This window comes from Triturus cristatus, chromosome 2_2 (assembly GCF_964204655.1).
Source record: "Triturus cristatus chromosome 2_2, aTriCri1.1, whole genome shotgun sequence".
NCBI lineage: Eukaryota > Metazoa > Chordata > Amphibia > Caudata > Salamandridae > Triturus > Triturus cristatus.
In genome coordinates, this window is record NC_140582.1 from 108,654,393 (window position 1) to 108,670,584 (window position 16,192).

The 16,192-nt window shown below is 41.9% G+C and overlaps 1 protein-coding gene across 3 annotated transcripts in view; it reads left to right on the plus strand.

Moving 5' to 3' along the window:
* The window catches only part of LOC146861960 (sulfate anion transporter 1-like), a 359,823-nt gene extending 343,995 nt beyond the window's left edge, over positions 1-15,828 (plus strand). For all 3 annotated transcript variants that reach the window (XM_085641118.1, XM_085641120.1, XM_085641119.1), the window contains exon 3: positions 9,450-15,828. In XM_085641118.1, the coding sequence (XP_085497244.1) occupies positions 9,450-10,979 (1,530 nt within the window). In that variant the 3' untranslated portion in view covers positions 10,980-15,828. The remainder of the gene's footprint in view (positions 1-9,449) is intronic.
* Positions 15,829-16,192: the final 364 nt, after the last annotated feature.

Genomic DNA, 16,192 nt, shown 5'->3' on the forward strand with positions numbered 1-16,192 from the left:
GAAGGATACGCGTTTGGATTCATATTTGAGAGTTCCAGGGACACAAAAAGCAGAAGGACTCCTGTCTTGAACAAGGCCTTGCTGACCACTTAAGACTAAGCCCTACAGGAGCCTTGCCTAGAGTGAGACCTGGTGCCTAAAAGACTGCCCTGATGACATTGGGGCTTCGGACTAACCAGGAAGAAATTTTGCAGCAGAAGTGGGACTTAGTTATTTGTTCCATTTCAGGAGAGCCTGGACCAAGTGCTGAGGCGTACCCAGGAGGTCGCATCCTTAGGCAGGCAAGAAAAACAGGTTAGACTCACTCATTTCTTTTTGCCTTTCTTAAAACTGGTTCATTGGGATATCACAGTGGATGCATCCAGCCACATGGAGCCCTACCTACCCACATCCCTGACCATTACCCTACTGGAGGATTGTGAGAACCAAAAAAGTGAGTAAAATCTTGGACCAGGGCATGGCAACAAACCAATTACATCGGTAAAGCACCCTTGGCGTCGGTGAAATCCACCTTTGTCCTGCTTGGAGCTTTTAGCATCAAAACCAATGGCTTCAGTGGGAGTTTGACAACAATGTATCTGACTTTGAGGGACCCTTGCCGGCTTCAGTGTTGGATTCTTGGCCAGCTGTAAGACTTGACCTCAATACCATAGACTATGTCAGAAAGGTAACAAACTTGAACAGAGCAACGTGTCATGTGTATCCAACCTCCATGTCATTGTGATAAACCTAAACTCATGCCTTTGCTCCAGTCAACTACAAAATGAGACTTTACATTAGAGGTTTATATTTTATGGACACTTTTAGCCTTAAAACTTTCAATATTAATATTCCTGCATCATCTTGGCAGATTTTTATTATTTGGGTGTATTTTTGCTTATTAGATTATCATTTGTTTGCTAAATTTGCTTGGGGATTTTATTGTGTTACGGCATTGCCTTGTACTTTTCGAACTTAACCTCTTCGCTGCGGCGCAAATTCCGCCGCAGCGTGCTGAACATTCCAATCGCGGGCGTGGTCATGACGGCTCCCGGCCGTCGTCCGCACACGCCCACCGTGACTCATGACGGCCAGGAGCCGTCATGAGCATGGAAGAGGTTAAGGCAGGTTGTTTGTTAAGCTGGTAAGAGTCCACCATTTCCATATACTAACACATTTTTTGACAGGACTACTCGGAATTGTGTAGGGTTTTTATGCATTGTGCCAGGTAGATGGGGTCGTGGGGGAGTGTTTGCTCTCTAATGGTTATAAAGCGTCACCAGGAATAGTGTGCCTTTCCGTATTAACCACACCTAAGAGGTTATAAATATTAAAGAGCACAACTAAAATTGACAAAATTATATTTATGTTTTGCAATGGCTCAACAGTGTTATAATATGTGGAGTGACCTGGCAGATAATCTTATTTGATGAGAAGGGTGATATCTATTTCAGGTGTGGTGACTAAACTTACTGCAAATTCTTCCAATATGATTACTTTAGAGCAATAATATAAACATTTGCTGCCATTTAAACCTGCAACAATGAGAAGGACTTTTGTTCCAACAGTAACAGCAAGCAGCTTGACAAAAATAGACTCTACCTGCACTCTTAAGGCTCATTACGATCTTGTCCGGAAAGCATTCCGATTGATTCGGTTCCGGAATGCTGTCCAGACGACTCTTATTTGGATGCATCCAGATGCTTCCGGATACTATTTGGTCGGACTCCCAATGACTTCAATGGGAGCCTGTGTTCCAAATGAGAACCAATGCTCCAATTGAAGAAAGGGATGGCTGGGGAAAATCGTGCTCCCTGTGGCAGGCATCCCATGCTGCCTGCCACGCTGTGCATGGTTGGAAAGGGGGGTCCCTTGGGTATGCTCACGGGCCCGATTGGGTTTGCCCTGGGAAAGGGTGGCCTTCTACAGGCACCCAAAGACAGATTCCAACAGCTGTTTTGCTTCGGAATGGGAACGGCTGTCCGAATCGGTTACTGTAACCCCTCGCTCGGATACCGTGTCCATAGAGCTGTACGATTCACCTCTGAAACACTCGACCTGTCCGAATGCCTGTCAGAACCGATTCGGACATCCCTAATGGTTTCCAGGCATTGTAATCGGTTGTTGGGAACTGAGTACGATTTGGTCGGAAGCAGGGGTTCTGAATTGGATTCGGCAAATGCAAATCCAATTTGGATTCCTTCTGAACGGCATCGTAATCGACCCCATAGTGATAGCCCCTAATTGAAAAAGCACCCACTGACAAACCCAATAATTCAGTTTTTAATTGCAGGTCCTTCTTTATTGATGCAAAGTGTGTGTGTGTGTGGGGGGGGGGTCTGTGTGTGTGTGTGGGTGTGTGTCTGTGTGTGTGGGGAGTGTATATGTTTGCATGTGCATGTGTGTGTGTTTTAAGTGGAAGCATAAGTTGGTAATGCAAGAATATCTCAATTGGTAGAGGAATGGATGACTGAGTTCATGGAAAAAAGATGGATCTGTAAGTGAGTAAGCGAGTGACTGAGGGTCTGATTCACAAAGATAAACTTGGATCTAAGTCTAAGTTTACTATTTGTTGGTATTCACAAAGGGAAGTTACCTCTAGCAACTTTACTACTAGTAATTTTGCTAGTAGGAACTTTACTACAAGTAACTTTACTAGAAGTAACTTATCTTTGTGAATACCAAAAAGTAGTTAACTTAGACTTAAGTCTAAGTTTACCTTAGTGAATCGGGCTCTGAGTGACTGAGTGCCTTGATGGACGATGAGATGAGTGAATAGATGGCAGGACAAATGAATTGTGAGTTAGTGAATGGATGTATGAATGAATGGATGGATGACTGGATGAATGAATGAGTATATTAATTGATTCATATATAGGTGCTTTCCTGTGGAGTTGAGACATATTCAGGTCTGCATTCTTAGCTTGTTGCCACACAAATGTGCTTTCTTTGCTGTGGGCCTAGCTACCCACCAAACAGAGCATTACCTCTGCCACTTAGCCTCCAGCTTGTCAAATTACAAAGTTTCATTGCTATATGTCTGGTCATCAGTCAAATAGCATTATACCCAACATTACAATTCAGTAGTAGAATAACATTACTATTTACCTGATGACCAGCTAAATATCTGATTTTGGACCATCCCTAATTTCTGATCTTCACTAGCTCATATTAGTGTTCATTCTAGGGCCTGGCACATGTCCTTGTCATGGTTTACTCTGGGGTGGAGATTGGAGTCCCACAGAACTCTGTGTAAATGTTCCATATCGAAGTGGTGCACTTGCGGGTATTCTGTGCATTGGGTACACAGCTGTCCCTATTACATTTTTCCACACCGTAGCAGTGCCAAAGGGTCCATTCAATGGGACACTAAATGTGTTTCTCTGAACTCCTCAAAAATGTGTGGCGAGCATCTATGCCAGTGGTGGTCCGGTCCCCTCTGTTACAATAGGCTCTTATACAAATTCTAATACTGCTCCATTGTCAAATAATGCAATAGCAGTGAACCAGCTTGTGTTTTACAATACCAGAGCTTCTGAATGATTGTATATTTAGAATATGAGGGCATACATACCCCTAACTGCCATTCTACAAATTCTGCAACAAGGTTGCTTTGTAATGGTTTGTATTCCTGTATGATGCTTAGCAAGTAACATTGTACGATTACTTAAAATCCAGAGTTTCTGTGAAGGGAAAATAGCAACACTGATGTTACCATGATATCCCTGGAGTCATTGGCAACTTTCAGTGAATAGTGAAGGGTGGAATGTAGGCATGAGTCCTTACTGCTGCAAAAAAGGCCACCTGTGGATGGTGGACTGAACATTGCACATCTACGAAGCTTGTGGTGCCCTCTACTTCGATGGTCACTTATTACTAGTCATTTACTATAGACCTGTGCAGGCCAGTATTTTGCAGGCAATGCCATGTATTACAATTGTAAACAGCAAAATGTAAGACCTGTTTATCACAGTAGACAAGCCTGGTTTGCAAATATGAATCGAAGACAGATGTTGAACTTCTGTCCTAACCTGACCACTATGTGCAAATCCAAGAATACATGACAACTCTTCAACTTATTTAGTGACCAAGATTTTCTGAAAATCATCATGAAAACCAAACCATTCAGCCACTAGGTGGACCTGATTCTGGGTAACATTGCCAAAGATCTTTACACTCATATGCTCTACTACTGGACTAAACTGGCAAATCTCTCCCTCAGCCATGGAATAATTCCTGACTACCTAAAGAATGAACAAAACCCCTCTGCAGATGGGAACAACCTCAGCAGCTTTCTCCTTGTCTCTAATTGCTTTTACTGGCAACAATCCTCCAAAGATGTGTAGTGGATTAACTCACCAAACACATCCAGGACATCAAACTCCTAGATGACTACCAATCTGGCTTTAATCAAGGCTGCAGCACCGAAACAGCACTCCTCCAGGTGTTCTAGGCTCAGACAACTCCTGCCTCCTGAGTCTCCTAGACCTATTGGCTGCCTTTGATATGATAAACCACAATATTCTCCTAGTCCTTAGATGGTTTCAGTCATTCCTGCTTGGGAGGTCGCGGAGGGTAAAAGTTTAAGATTATTTCTTAACACTAATGGCCTTCGATCAAGTGGTCCCTCAGGCGATCTGGATCTGATTTTATTCAATATATAATTCGAACATCTTGGAATGTTACTAAGAAATCAGGTCTCTTATAGCATTGATACAAAGATGCCACTGAATTGTACTCTCCCAACAACATCTTGCACCTTGCTAACACCCTAAACACAGTTCAAGACTAGATGAATTCACACCACTTAAAGCTGAACCCTTCTAAAACCGAATACCATCTCATCTCGTCATCAAAATTACCACTGCCTGGATGGATAAACTTAACATCCATTGGCAAACCCACAATTGTTGATGGTACCAAATCCCTAGGAGTTATCCAGGATAAAAGTCTTATCCTACAATTACAAACTAACACCATGACCAGAAATGCACCCTATCAATTGCGTTTTCTCTGGAGAATTTTCAGCTATATTACAGAACAAGATCTGAAACCCTTGTGCAATTGCTGGTGCTATCCAAATTCGATTACTGTAATTCTCTCTTGACTCCTCTTCCCAAGAATCATTTCACCCCTGTTAAATCAATCCTAAGCTCTGCAGCACGCTACGCCTATGGAGCCAAAAAGAACAACCATAGTTCACCAATACAAGCCACACTGCAGTGGCTGCCCGTTGAAGCCAGACCCATAAGCAAGCCTGTGTGCATCACTCACAAAGCCCTACACACATCCAATCCACATGACCTGGCTGACAAACTCAAACTATCTGGGAGCACTTGATCTTCGTGGAAAGCCAAAGCACAGATGCCAGAGCCCCCAACATTTGAAAAGGAACATCTTATAGTAAGGTTTCTCTCAGAAATCACAACCATATTATGGAAATCTTTATCTCCAGACTTACACACCACCACTTTTACCACTGTCTTTAAAACTAAACTGAAAGTCCCTCCCTTTTAAAGACATTTTAGCTAACTCCTTTCCAGTTTTGATCAATAATCTATCCTTTTAAGAGTGATTGCTCTACCTCACTGTCACTAGACTGCATCTTGCATTTGGCACCAGTCGATACCTATTGGTTGAAGTCAAGGATTGCTGAAACAAATATTTTAATCCATACTTCTTGCATAATGTAACACTGTGACCTGTGAAATTATAACCTTCCACCTTATGTAATATTCCTTTTATAAAGCACTCTAGCCCCATTGTTTAATCTCTGCAGTATATAAAAATGCATAATTAAATACATAAATAAATAGATAAATAATGAGTAAACTCACATCAAGCCTCCTCACACACGTGCAATCAATAGAGAACATTTCTTGTGAACAACTGAAAATAAAACTAATGCATCCCAACTTTTTTCTTCTAACCACGCCCTGATCTCTCCACTTTGGCCATGGTCCGAATTCACAATATCTACAGGCTTCAGTCTGTGAACTCTCTTTCGGCTACCAAGAACAGGCAGCCGGGCTCACAGCCTGTGCCTTATGCTGCTTCCAGGTACTTTACTCAAAGTGATTGTTTTCAGTCTGCACCTAAGGAGTCTTTTCAAAAGAAACAAGAAACTTGTGCCACTGCAGGAATCATGGGTGATAGAACACCCTTGTGGCACTGTTTTCAGGACCCAGATAAAGAGATGAGGCACACAAAGAGGTTAGATCTAGAACTGAAGACAATGGTAGGTAATATTACATGGTCAGCCACAGGGCATGTAGTTGACCAGTGTTAATCCACTCCCCCAACACCTAATGTGGCTGCTTTTCTTAGGCTAGCAACTCACACTGCATCACAACAACCAATCAATGCCTTTCCAGGTAGAACCCTCATTGTATCAGTACAGCAGCACAATGAAGGGACACATGAACCAGCCAAAGACTCACCTTGTACACGCCAAATGCACCTTTCCTGTGCCACAAAAAACATAACCTATCAAAATGGCTAAACAAGACTAGGTCCTCCTGGTGGCCCAGCTGGCAGCTCAGAACCAACACAGACTATTCATCTCCTGTGTGCAGCAGACACCTAACTCCGATTGGCCAAATGCCCATTCTACCATGAAGTAGACTAGTTCCTTAGGGGGTCTGCCTTGGGGTCTTCTCTAAACCCCACCAGATCCTTCATCTACACTGGCTTTGATTCCTTGGCCAAGTTTCTATCCATGACTACCAAAATCCCTGTTGCAAGATATGCAGCTATATCAGGCCATGTATTCCCTTCTCCTTTGTGGTGGGCATTAATGTTGGTAACTGAGTTTGGTGCCCTGAGAGCTTTGCCACCCTCTCAGACCCACTCCAGTGAAAGAGGGAACGGGGCACTCCCTAATACAATTCCAGTAGTTTCAGCAGCCATTGAGTCCCCATACAAACAATTAAGTGCCAATAAGTATGTAGGTCATATAATTGTCTTTGTAGGACAAGTCCTACAAAGGGCCCTTACATCTGTTCTGAACACTACCAGATCTTACAGCTTCAGTGGCTTTGAAACGTTTGACTAAATTGCCTAAGCTATGTCAAAGGTGTGCCTGGTTTTTGACATCTCAGTTATTGGAGTATATGAGGTGCATCAAACCACATTTTTGTTTTTGTGGAGGATATTACCATAGTTATCAAGTGGCCTTAGCTTATTGCATTCAAACAATCATACATGTGAGAAATATCAGGTGCAGTCAATTGTCAACCTGAACTTGAGCATGATAACTCTGAGGCATAAACTTTTTATATGTTATAGATAAATGCATACCATAGATGGAATGTAAAAGATAACAGCATGCACTTTTTGACATAATTTCATCTCCCAGCTTAATTACCCAAATTTCAACATGGGGAAGAACAGCTGTAAATTTGCTTCAGCGTGACAACTAAAGTGTTAACGATATCGATAGAAAAGTGGAACGATAGACTTCTTTGACAGGATACGAAAAGATAATACCTGGTTCAAATAACCAGGCAGGACTCTCCTAGATAACACCTGATCACAGCCCTCCCCACAAATAAAGACATCACAATGTGAGCAACCCTAGGGTAGAGCTATATGGTACAGGATACCTTCAGGCCACGCTTGACCTCAAGGCAGAACCAAACTCACAGCCAAGTTAACTTAGAGTACCTTTAAATGTACAGCAGGTGCCCAAACCTTGCCTTCTGAATTTACAGCTTCAGAAAACCCAAGGTTTTGCAGAAGTTTAGGGATGCGTGGTGGGAAATGGTTGCAGGGCAAAAACAAAGAGGGCTGACTGGGGTTCTTTATGGCCTTTATTCTCAGTTGCAGACTCCGCCTAATAAATATCCCTTGGGTGAGCTCTGATACACAGGATACTCCTCCTTTCTCATGATCCACCCCACAAGAGAACACCCTCTAGGGCAGTGATACTCAAAGTACGGCCCAGGGGCCGCATGCGGCCCTACTGACCTTTCCATGCGGCTACCTGGGCAGCAGCAGCACTGGGCTGCTGTTTACTTGACTCAGCACTGACATGGAAAACAATGTTAAATATACAGCAATCACTTATTTAAAGGTTAATTGCAGGTAGGGAAAGGAAGTAGCAAGGCCCTTAACTGAAGACAGCCACTAGATATGCATGCTTTGCTTCGCCTACACCTACTTTACTCCCCCCGCTGGCATCTGTATGGCCTTCGGACACACCAAAGACCAAAGTTTGCGGCCCACGGGGAAATGTTTGTGAGTACCCATGCTCTAGGGCATCTAATTCTGGGTCTTGTGTCTCCACCACCCACCCTGGGCTGAGTAAGGACCTCCCCTGCAACTAGGAGGGTATAGGCCTTCACAGCGAAAAACAGAAAAGATCACAGCGACCACAGTTGCTTGTCGATAATGTCATCAGTGACTCGTACTGAATGTGGTTGCTCTGAATCACACAGAGCCTCGCGCTGTGACTGAAAGGTCACTCTGTACTGTCCAGCATAGGCTTTGAACTGGGGATACAACCTCCAGTGCACATTCCTACATATGGATACCAGCACAGGGTCAGATATGCAGGAGGGGTGTTTTAGGGAAAAGCACATCTGTTACATGTAGGTTTATCATGAGATACACTGTTTGACCCCTGTTTCTGTTTGGATTTGGAGCAAACCAGATCTCACTATTTTGAAAATGTATCTTTGCACAAAAAATCTGGTTTTTTTCATTCGCTCTCCACAAACACACCCCACTAGCATACGTTACAAGGTTATTTGCACAAAGGAGTTTGGAGGTAGCGTGATGGCCAACGTTCAGTGTAAAGTACATTTTGTGCATGTAAGTGATCCCTTGCTGCAGTTTAAGGTGCTGTGCACTGGTGTGTGTGAGCCCCAGTACAACCCCTTAATCAATCTACCCCAGTAGGTCACAAGTGGCAGTTATAACATCCCATGTGTGATGTGGACTGATCAAAAATGCAAATGACACGCACACCAACTAGTCGCTGAGGGGACTGACCTGTGACCATCTCACTGCACATCATGTATAGACATCAAAAGATCTGACAAACCAGTCTCTACCAAACCGAAAACAGCAGATTTTTTTCAAGCTAGAAGCACTGCACATTCTTTTAGTGCAGCATTTACTCTTAGTATTCGATAAAAGTCTTACTTTGGCCCACCGTTTGACTGTGTACGTGAGAAGTAAACATGTACATGTAATTAAAATTAAAATGAAATAAGACCGTTCCCTTAAGTACTTTATTAGTGACTCATTTACTATATCATTTTTAAAAGTCCACACATTTATATTAATAGTAGTGAAAATCAATTTGTTTTCCAAATCAGTACTCATGATAGCTGCTCTTTGTTCCGAATTAGATCATTTCAGTGTATTTTTATGTGAAGTAATTGATGCGTTTTAAAACAAAAGAAAAAAAACATGCAATCAGTTTAATTTTCCCTTAATCTCCTTTCTCGTTTATGTTTTTGTAGGTTCTCATGGGGATTTTCCATTTAGGCTTCCTATCCATCTACCTTTCTGAGCCGATGCTGGATGGATTTGCCACAGGTGCATCCTTAACAATTTTGACAGCGCAGGTCAAGTACCTCCTAGGAATAAAAATTCCACGCAGCCAGGGATTTGGAATGATCATAACAACATGGATAAACATTTTTCAGAACATATCCCAAACAAATTTCTGCGACGTGATCACGAGCGCCATTTGCATTGCTGTGTTAGTGACCGCCAAGGAGCTTGGTGATCGATACAAAACGAAACTGAAGATCCCTCTTCCTACTGAACTCGTAGTCGTTGTGGTTGCCACCCTCATATCTCATTTTTGTGAATTAAACAAAACGTATGGATCAAGTGTCTCTGGGGCCATTCCCACTGGGTTTATCCCTCCTCAGGTGCCCAATTTTGGACTAATCCCCCGTGTGGCGCTCGACGCCATCCCTCTCGCAGTTGTCAGCTTTGCTTTCACGGTTTCTCTTTCTGAGATGTTTGCAAAGAAATATGCCTACACTGTGAAAGCCAACCAGGAATTGTTTGCCATTGGGTTCTGTAACATCATTCCCTCTTTCTTTCACTCCTTCGCCACCAGTGCAGCGTTGGCAAAGACCCTTGTCAAGTCCTCCACCGGATGCCAGACCCAAGTCTCCAGTGTTGTCAGTGCGGTGGTGGTGCTTCTGGTGCTTCTCTTCTTTGCCCCGCTCTTCTATGCGCTACAAAAATGTGTCTTGGCGTGTATCATCATCGTGAGCTTAAGAGAAGCTCTAAGGAAGTTCAGAGACCTACCAACAAGATGGCGGCTCAACAGAATTGACACGGTGGTATGGTGCGCCACTGTTCTTTCTTCTGCCCTCATCAGTACTGAGATGGGGCTTCTCATTGGAATCATTGTTTCAATGCTATGCATTATTGGCCGCACGCAGAGGCCTCGCTCCGCCTTGCTCGGCCAGATCCCAAACACTGTCTTCTATGAAGATAACGGGAAGTATGAAAACCTCAGCACCATTCCCCATGTGAAGATCTTCCGCTTTGAGGCACCACTGTACTACGCTAACAAGGTTTTCTTCCAAAAAGATCTGTACAAACTGGTTGGGCTGGACCCGGCTCTGGAAATCGCAAAGAGGAAAAAGATCTTGAGGAAAGAAAGAGAATCAGTAGAGAAGAAAAACAAAGAAAAGGTGAAAAACATGAGTTTGAAGGAAGGGGATGGCACCCTAAACATGTTCATTAAACAGCTGGATGTTCGAACCATTATTATTGACTGTTCTGCTACACCATTCCTGGACACATCAGGAGCAAACACTTTAAAGGGAGTATTAAAGGATTACAAGGAAATAGATATCAGTGTCCTGCTGGCTTGCTGTAATTTTTCAGTGATTGATTCCTTGGAAAGAGCTGGGTACTTTGGGAAAAACAACAGTGACATTCACAAGCTTCTCTTCTACAGCACTCACAGTGCCGTTCTGTTTGCAAGAGAGCAAATGCGTCCATATGCTGAATGTAATGTTTGATATTGTGACGCAGGTTGCATGGAGAGAACATTGGGGCCGATTCACAGAACTAACAGACAAAATCCTAAACTTACTACTTTTGGTATTCACAGAAGTTAGGATTTTGTCTTAAGTTTGTTTTAAGACAAACTTAAGACAGACTTAAGACAGACTTAAGACAAACTTAAGACAGACTTAAGACAGACTTAAGACAGACTTAAGACAAACTTAAGACAGACTTAAGACAGACTTAAGACAGACTTAAGACAAACTTAAGACAAAATCCTAACTTAAGTCTGTCTTAAGTCTATCTTAAGTCTGTCTTAAGTCTGTCTTAAGTTTGCCTTAAGTCTGTCTTAAGTCTGTCTTAAGTTTGTCTTAAGACAAACTTAAGACTAAATCCTAACTTCTGTGAATACCAAAAGTAGTAAGTTTAGGATTTTGTCTTAAGTTAGTTCTGTGAATCAGGCCCTACATTTCCAAGAACTTCTCAGCAAAAGGTTCCAAGTGCCATATAAACATTAGTTGTTTCCACTTTTATGATAGACTTGGATACAGTAGTGTCTCAACTAAAATTTAGTTTCTGCACTTAGATAATATTAATCATCTCAGGCAATGCCTGCGTTGCCTCTTTGAAAAAATCTTGTGCCTCTGAAGACTGAAGTCCCAACCCATAAGTGGTCAAAACTGGGCTCTCGATTGCAAAAGTCAACATACTTCATGGAGGTTTTAAGGGAGGATGAAGGTGCTAGAGTCAGCCCTACGTTAGATCACTGGTCAAAAAGGGCCTAGATTTGCACTGAGGCAGTCATTAACAACTAGAAGCTCTCCCATAGGTCAACACACTTACATTTTTAATTTTAAGCAATATAATCCTAATGTTACTTACACCAAAAGCTCAGGCTAAAGCCACCCATGTAAAATGCGCGCTTGTCATGAATGAAGGTGAGGGCAAGATGGCTGATTCCTAGAGTAGATTATGACTTCTTTTTGATGGTGATGATTAAAGTTGATCCCAGCTCTCAGAGCCATCATAAGTCATCATAAAATGAGTACCCTAAACCAACTAGATAGTGTGAGGTACACAAGGCCTGGCACACCTCACTGGAAAGGGAAGTTTTCTGCGAAAGAAGTTTCAGAAACATCTCAAATCATTGTTAGAAAGGAACCAGTGCCTACTTTCTGAGAATGGAAAGATGATCAGAGCAGAAAAGCACTGATAGATGGAAGACATGTAGACCTGTATTCAAAATCTCATGCAGCTCCCTCACCAGCCATAGACTCCAGAGTGTCCTGGAGGACATGACTTGACTAACCCTAAATATAATGGGTACCCTAGTGCCTTGATAAACACTCTAGATGTTGTTGAGAAGAAGGGGTCACACTTGTTGACAGTGTAACTCCTGTGAAATCTCATGAAGGATCATTTGCATCTACAGTGCACATTTGTTCTATGCATAATGGAGAAGGAGCGGCAACAAAATTCCCTGGAGTAGGAGATGTGTAGTTTAATGCAAGTTAAGCATTGAGTAAAACCAGAACTATATTAAAATTTAGTGAGATATTTGTTATAAAAATGTGTAGTAAAACACACATGGCATGCACAGAGGCATTGCATTCTATGAAACCTTTGTTTCTCAAAATCACTAGGGCCCTGATTACAAATGGGCCGGAGTTTCAGAACTATGTGCAAACACCTGTTTATGTATGAGATAGAATTCCAAGTTTTGCATAGCTTATTGTACCTGGTGAACATTGGGCGCGATAAAGCCGGCACCATTCGGTAAATTTCGGCATGTCAAACCTGCTGGAATTTAACAGGGTAAAATAGGACATTATTTTGTGACATGCGAATTTGGATGCAGTAACCACCAAATTCCATAGGATTTTTCTCCAAATGTTAGACTAGGTGCAAATAAATTCCATATCCTGTTTAGTTGGAACTTGTAATCGGTACATACGTTTGCTGTTGTTGTCATTGGAAGAACACTGAGTATGTATTGTGAGACAGAATTCATTGTCAAAACCAGTTTTCTACTGAGAATAAGATTCTGCAGCTCCTGCAAGCATTATGAGCGTGACAAGCATGCCTAACCAGAGCTCGTGCACCCTCCCCCATCTATACTAAACCCAGGGTCATACATGGATCCCCAGGCCCAAACAATAACTCATATTTAGGGCTCAATGGTCAGGAGAGGACTAATTAAAAAAGTAGTGAATGCTGTTTCGCTTTGGGACTCTCGGTCTGACCTTCTTCAGGCTAGGGAGACAGCAGTGGTGGCTGCATGAGTTGCACTCACCGCGGAGCGGTTGGGACAGCTGAAGAAGAAACTGGCAATCCATTTAATCTTTGTCTCCATGGATTGTTGTAAGGTGGCCGCTTTCTGGAAAAAACATGTTTAGAGGTGTTGAACTGGTTGTTTAGCAACGCTGAGGTAGAAACACAGCAGTGATATACTGGAAACCAATCTCTCACTCTATTTTGAGTATCAGCATCATAGCATTACCACCAAGACCATCTCTCCTTTGTTTTACAATGCGGTCATTGAGTATTTTTTGTGTCCACTCATGTACAGAAAGCACACATGTACTTTGCAGGAGGTAAACAAGGTTTTAAAGACTTCAAATAATATGGCAATTCCAAACTCCTGGAGCCCGTGGATGGAATTTGCATTCATTTTTTTTCTCACAATTTCGTTTTATAATATCACAAACATTTAACAAGATATTGCGTCAGAGGTGTTAACTTGATTAGTACAAAGTACATCGAAAGGCATGTGAATAATGATTTTTCTAAGCAGTCTTTGCCGTTCTCATTTTGGGTTTAACTGCATAGTAGGTTGTGGCTTTATGTTTCTGAATTCTTGCATTATTGTTAAATGTAGACTTATGCATCGTTAACAAACATTTACTGCTTTGCAGTCACAGGCTATCAAGTAAATATGTTTGAGCAATGGGGAGAGGATGTGACTTTACAACCAGAGCTGCCTATTTTGGAACTGGGGAGCCAGGTTTGACTTGCGGCATCGGCTCATCATCCTGTGACTATAGACAAATCCCTTAATCTCCTTGTGCCTAAAAAATTCATGTGACCCCGTGTAATGTCAGTGGTGCTCATTTAAAGCACTCCAATACCTTTGGGTCGAGTTCCCGCTATATAAAAAAAATCAGCAAGTGGCTTCTATATGAATACATATCTTTGTTTACCATGTATGTACATGCATATATAATAGCATGCTAGGGGGCAGATTTCGATTTCGCGCGGACACTGTCTCAGAAACGGGACAAACTGACCTCCGGTCTGCGGTCCTGACCGCCTGATTAGGATGCAACCAAACAATGTTTGTTCGCATTCTGACATTTCCCTATGGAAGCATGTGTTATGGCTGTAAACCGGCCGTAGTACATGCTCCCATACAGAATTGGGAGGTGGTGTTAATCTCTTCACCCCTGGGACAGGCACCTCAAGGTGCCGGCCATGGGGTGCGGGGAATAGTCATAGGCTGATTGAAGCTAGTTCCTTGAGACTAAGCATATGTAAGTGACATATAAGTCATATCACATAGGTGACATATAAATTATGTAAGTGACATTGTTCAGGAGTCCAAGGGCCGTGCAGTAATTCCTGGGTCTTTTCGGGCATATGTGGCAAGGCATTGAGCAGGCCATGCGAGACATTCGATCTTGATAAATCTGCTCATATGATCAGGATCTAAATTATCTGATGATTTTAGAGGCCATGCTCAGGTTAAGTGTTCACTTTGGATTGCCTCAATTGTTGTTACACAGCTGAAAATTATATACAACCATCATACTTTTTTTTAAATTACTGCTGTTTTATCACAGGAAACAGGTTCTGAATCAAGAGATCCATTTCCACTACTTTAGTAAGCATTTCATCACTTCGGGACGATTTTACTATCCACTTTTGCAGTCAGAAAATCTCTGAATCAAAGCTTGTAACTGTAAAAATAAATTTTCTAGTCTACAAACTTATTTTAGGAGTCAGTAAAGTTTACAGACTCTTAAAATGATATTGCAAATAGATGTCGATGTGGTATTTGGTGAGGGTGTTGCAGGTGTCCCTTCCAAATACCAAATTGATATGTCATGTATTAATGTTTTGCGACTGAAATCACGTCGCAAAACGTTGAAAAAATATTCAACTCCCAAGTTGGGGTGCTAAGCTATTTGCAAAAGAGACGGGGTTCCTTTGGGACCCCTCCCTCTTTGTGAATGTTAAAAACAGAGCCCTTTTCTTTTATAGAAAATGGACTGAATGTTTTTTTCTGATTTAAAAAAAATAAATCGGCGGTTTGCTGACCCTAGCAGGCCACTGTTCCCTTGGTCCCTACAATCAGAGATAATCATAATTTGTGACCTACCACAAGACTATTAGGGTCATATTATCAAGGACGGCATTAAAATTATCGCCGCTTTAGCGTCAGGAAACTGCCGCTAAAGCGGCGATAAAGGGCTTGATAATATGCCCTTGTGAATTCCCATTGAAGCCCATGTCCACACCGGAACATGGGCTTCTATTGGAATTCTCTAGGGCATATTATCAAGCCCATTATCATCACTTTAGTGGCAGTTTCCTGCCGCTAAAGCGGCGATAATTTTAACGCCGTCCTTGATAATATGGCCCTAAATGAGTTAGGTTCGGTTACGACCATCTCGGATTCTGAATTTTAGATATTAACATTAATTCATAGGTCCAAACATAACATTCCATACTTGTAGCAAAAATACTAGTCGTGAATAGTGGCCAGTTTTTTTTTAACCATACTTTAGTACATCTGCCCTGTAGATCTCTGTGCACATAAACTAAAACGAATAGGAAATGGAAGACAAAGGAAAAATAAAGAAATAAGTGACCCTATAATGATACAAGTAAATCAACCCTACTCATTTATTGCACTCCTGGATAGATATGTGCAGTATATTGTTACAGTGGCAGCTATTTTCAACTAAATATATTTATTATCAAATTATTTTAATTTTTGGAAGCTTGTGCAAGTACGTTAGATAACACCTTTATGAATTTTGAAGTGACTCCAAATGTCATAAATGTTTGCTTCTCTATGCCACTCTTTTTCCTCACTGCAGTTGTAACTAAATATTTGAAGAATATTAAAAGGGACAAAAAAATGAGATATCGACCATCTGTTACAAATTGATGTTGTCCTTGAGATTTATTTATAAATTGCACCTGTTTTAGAATTCTCGAAAGA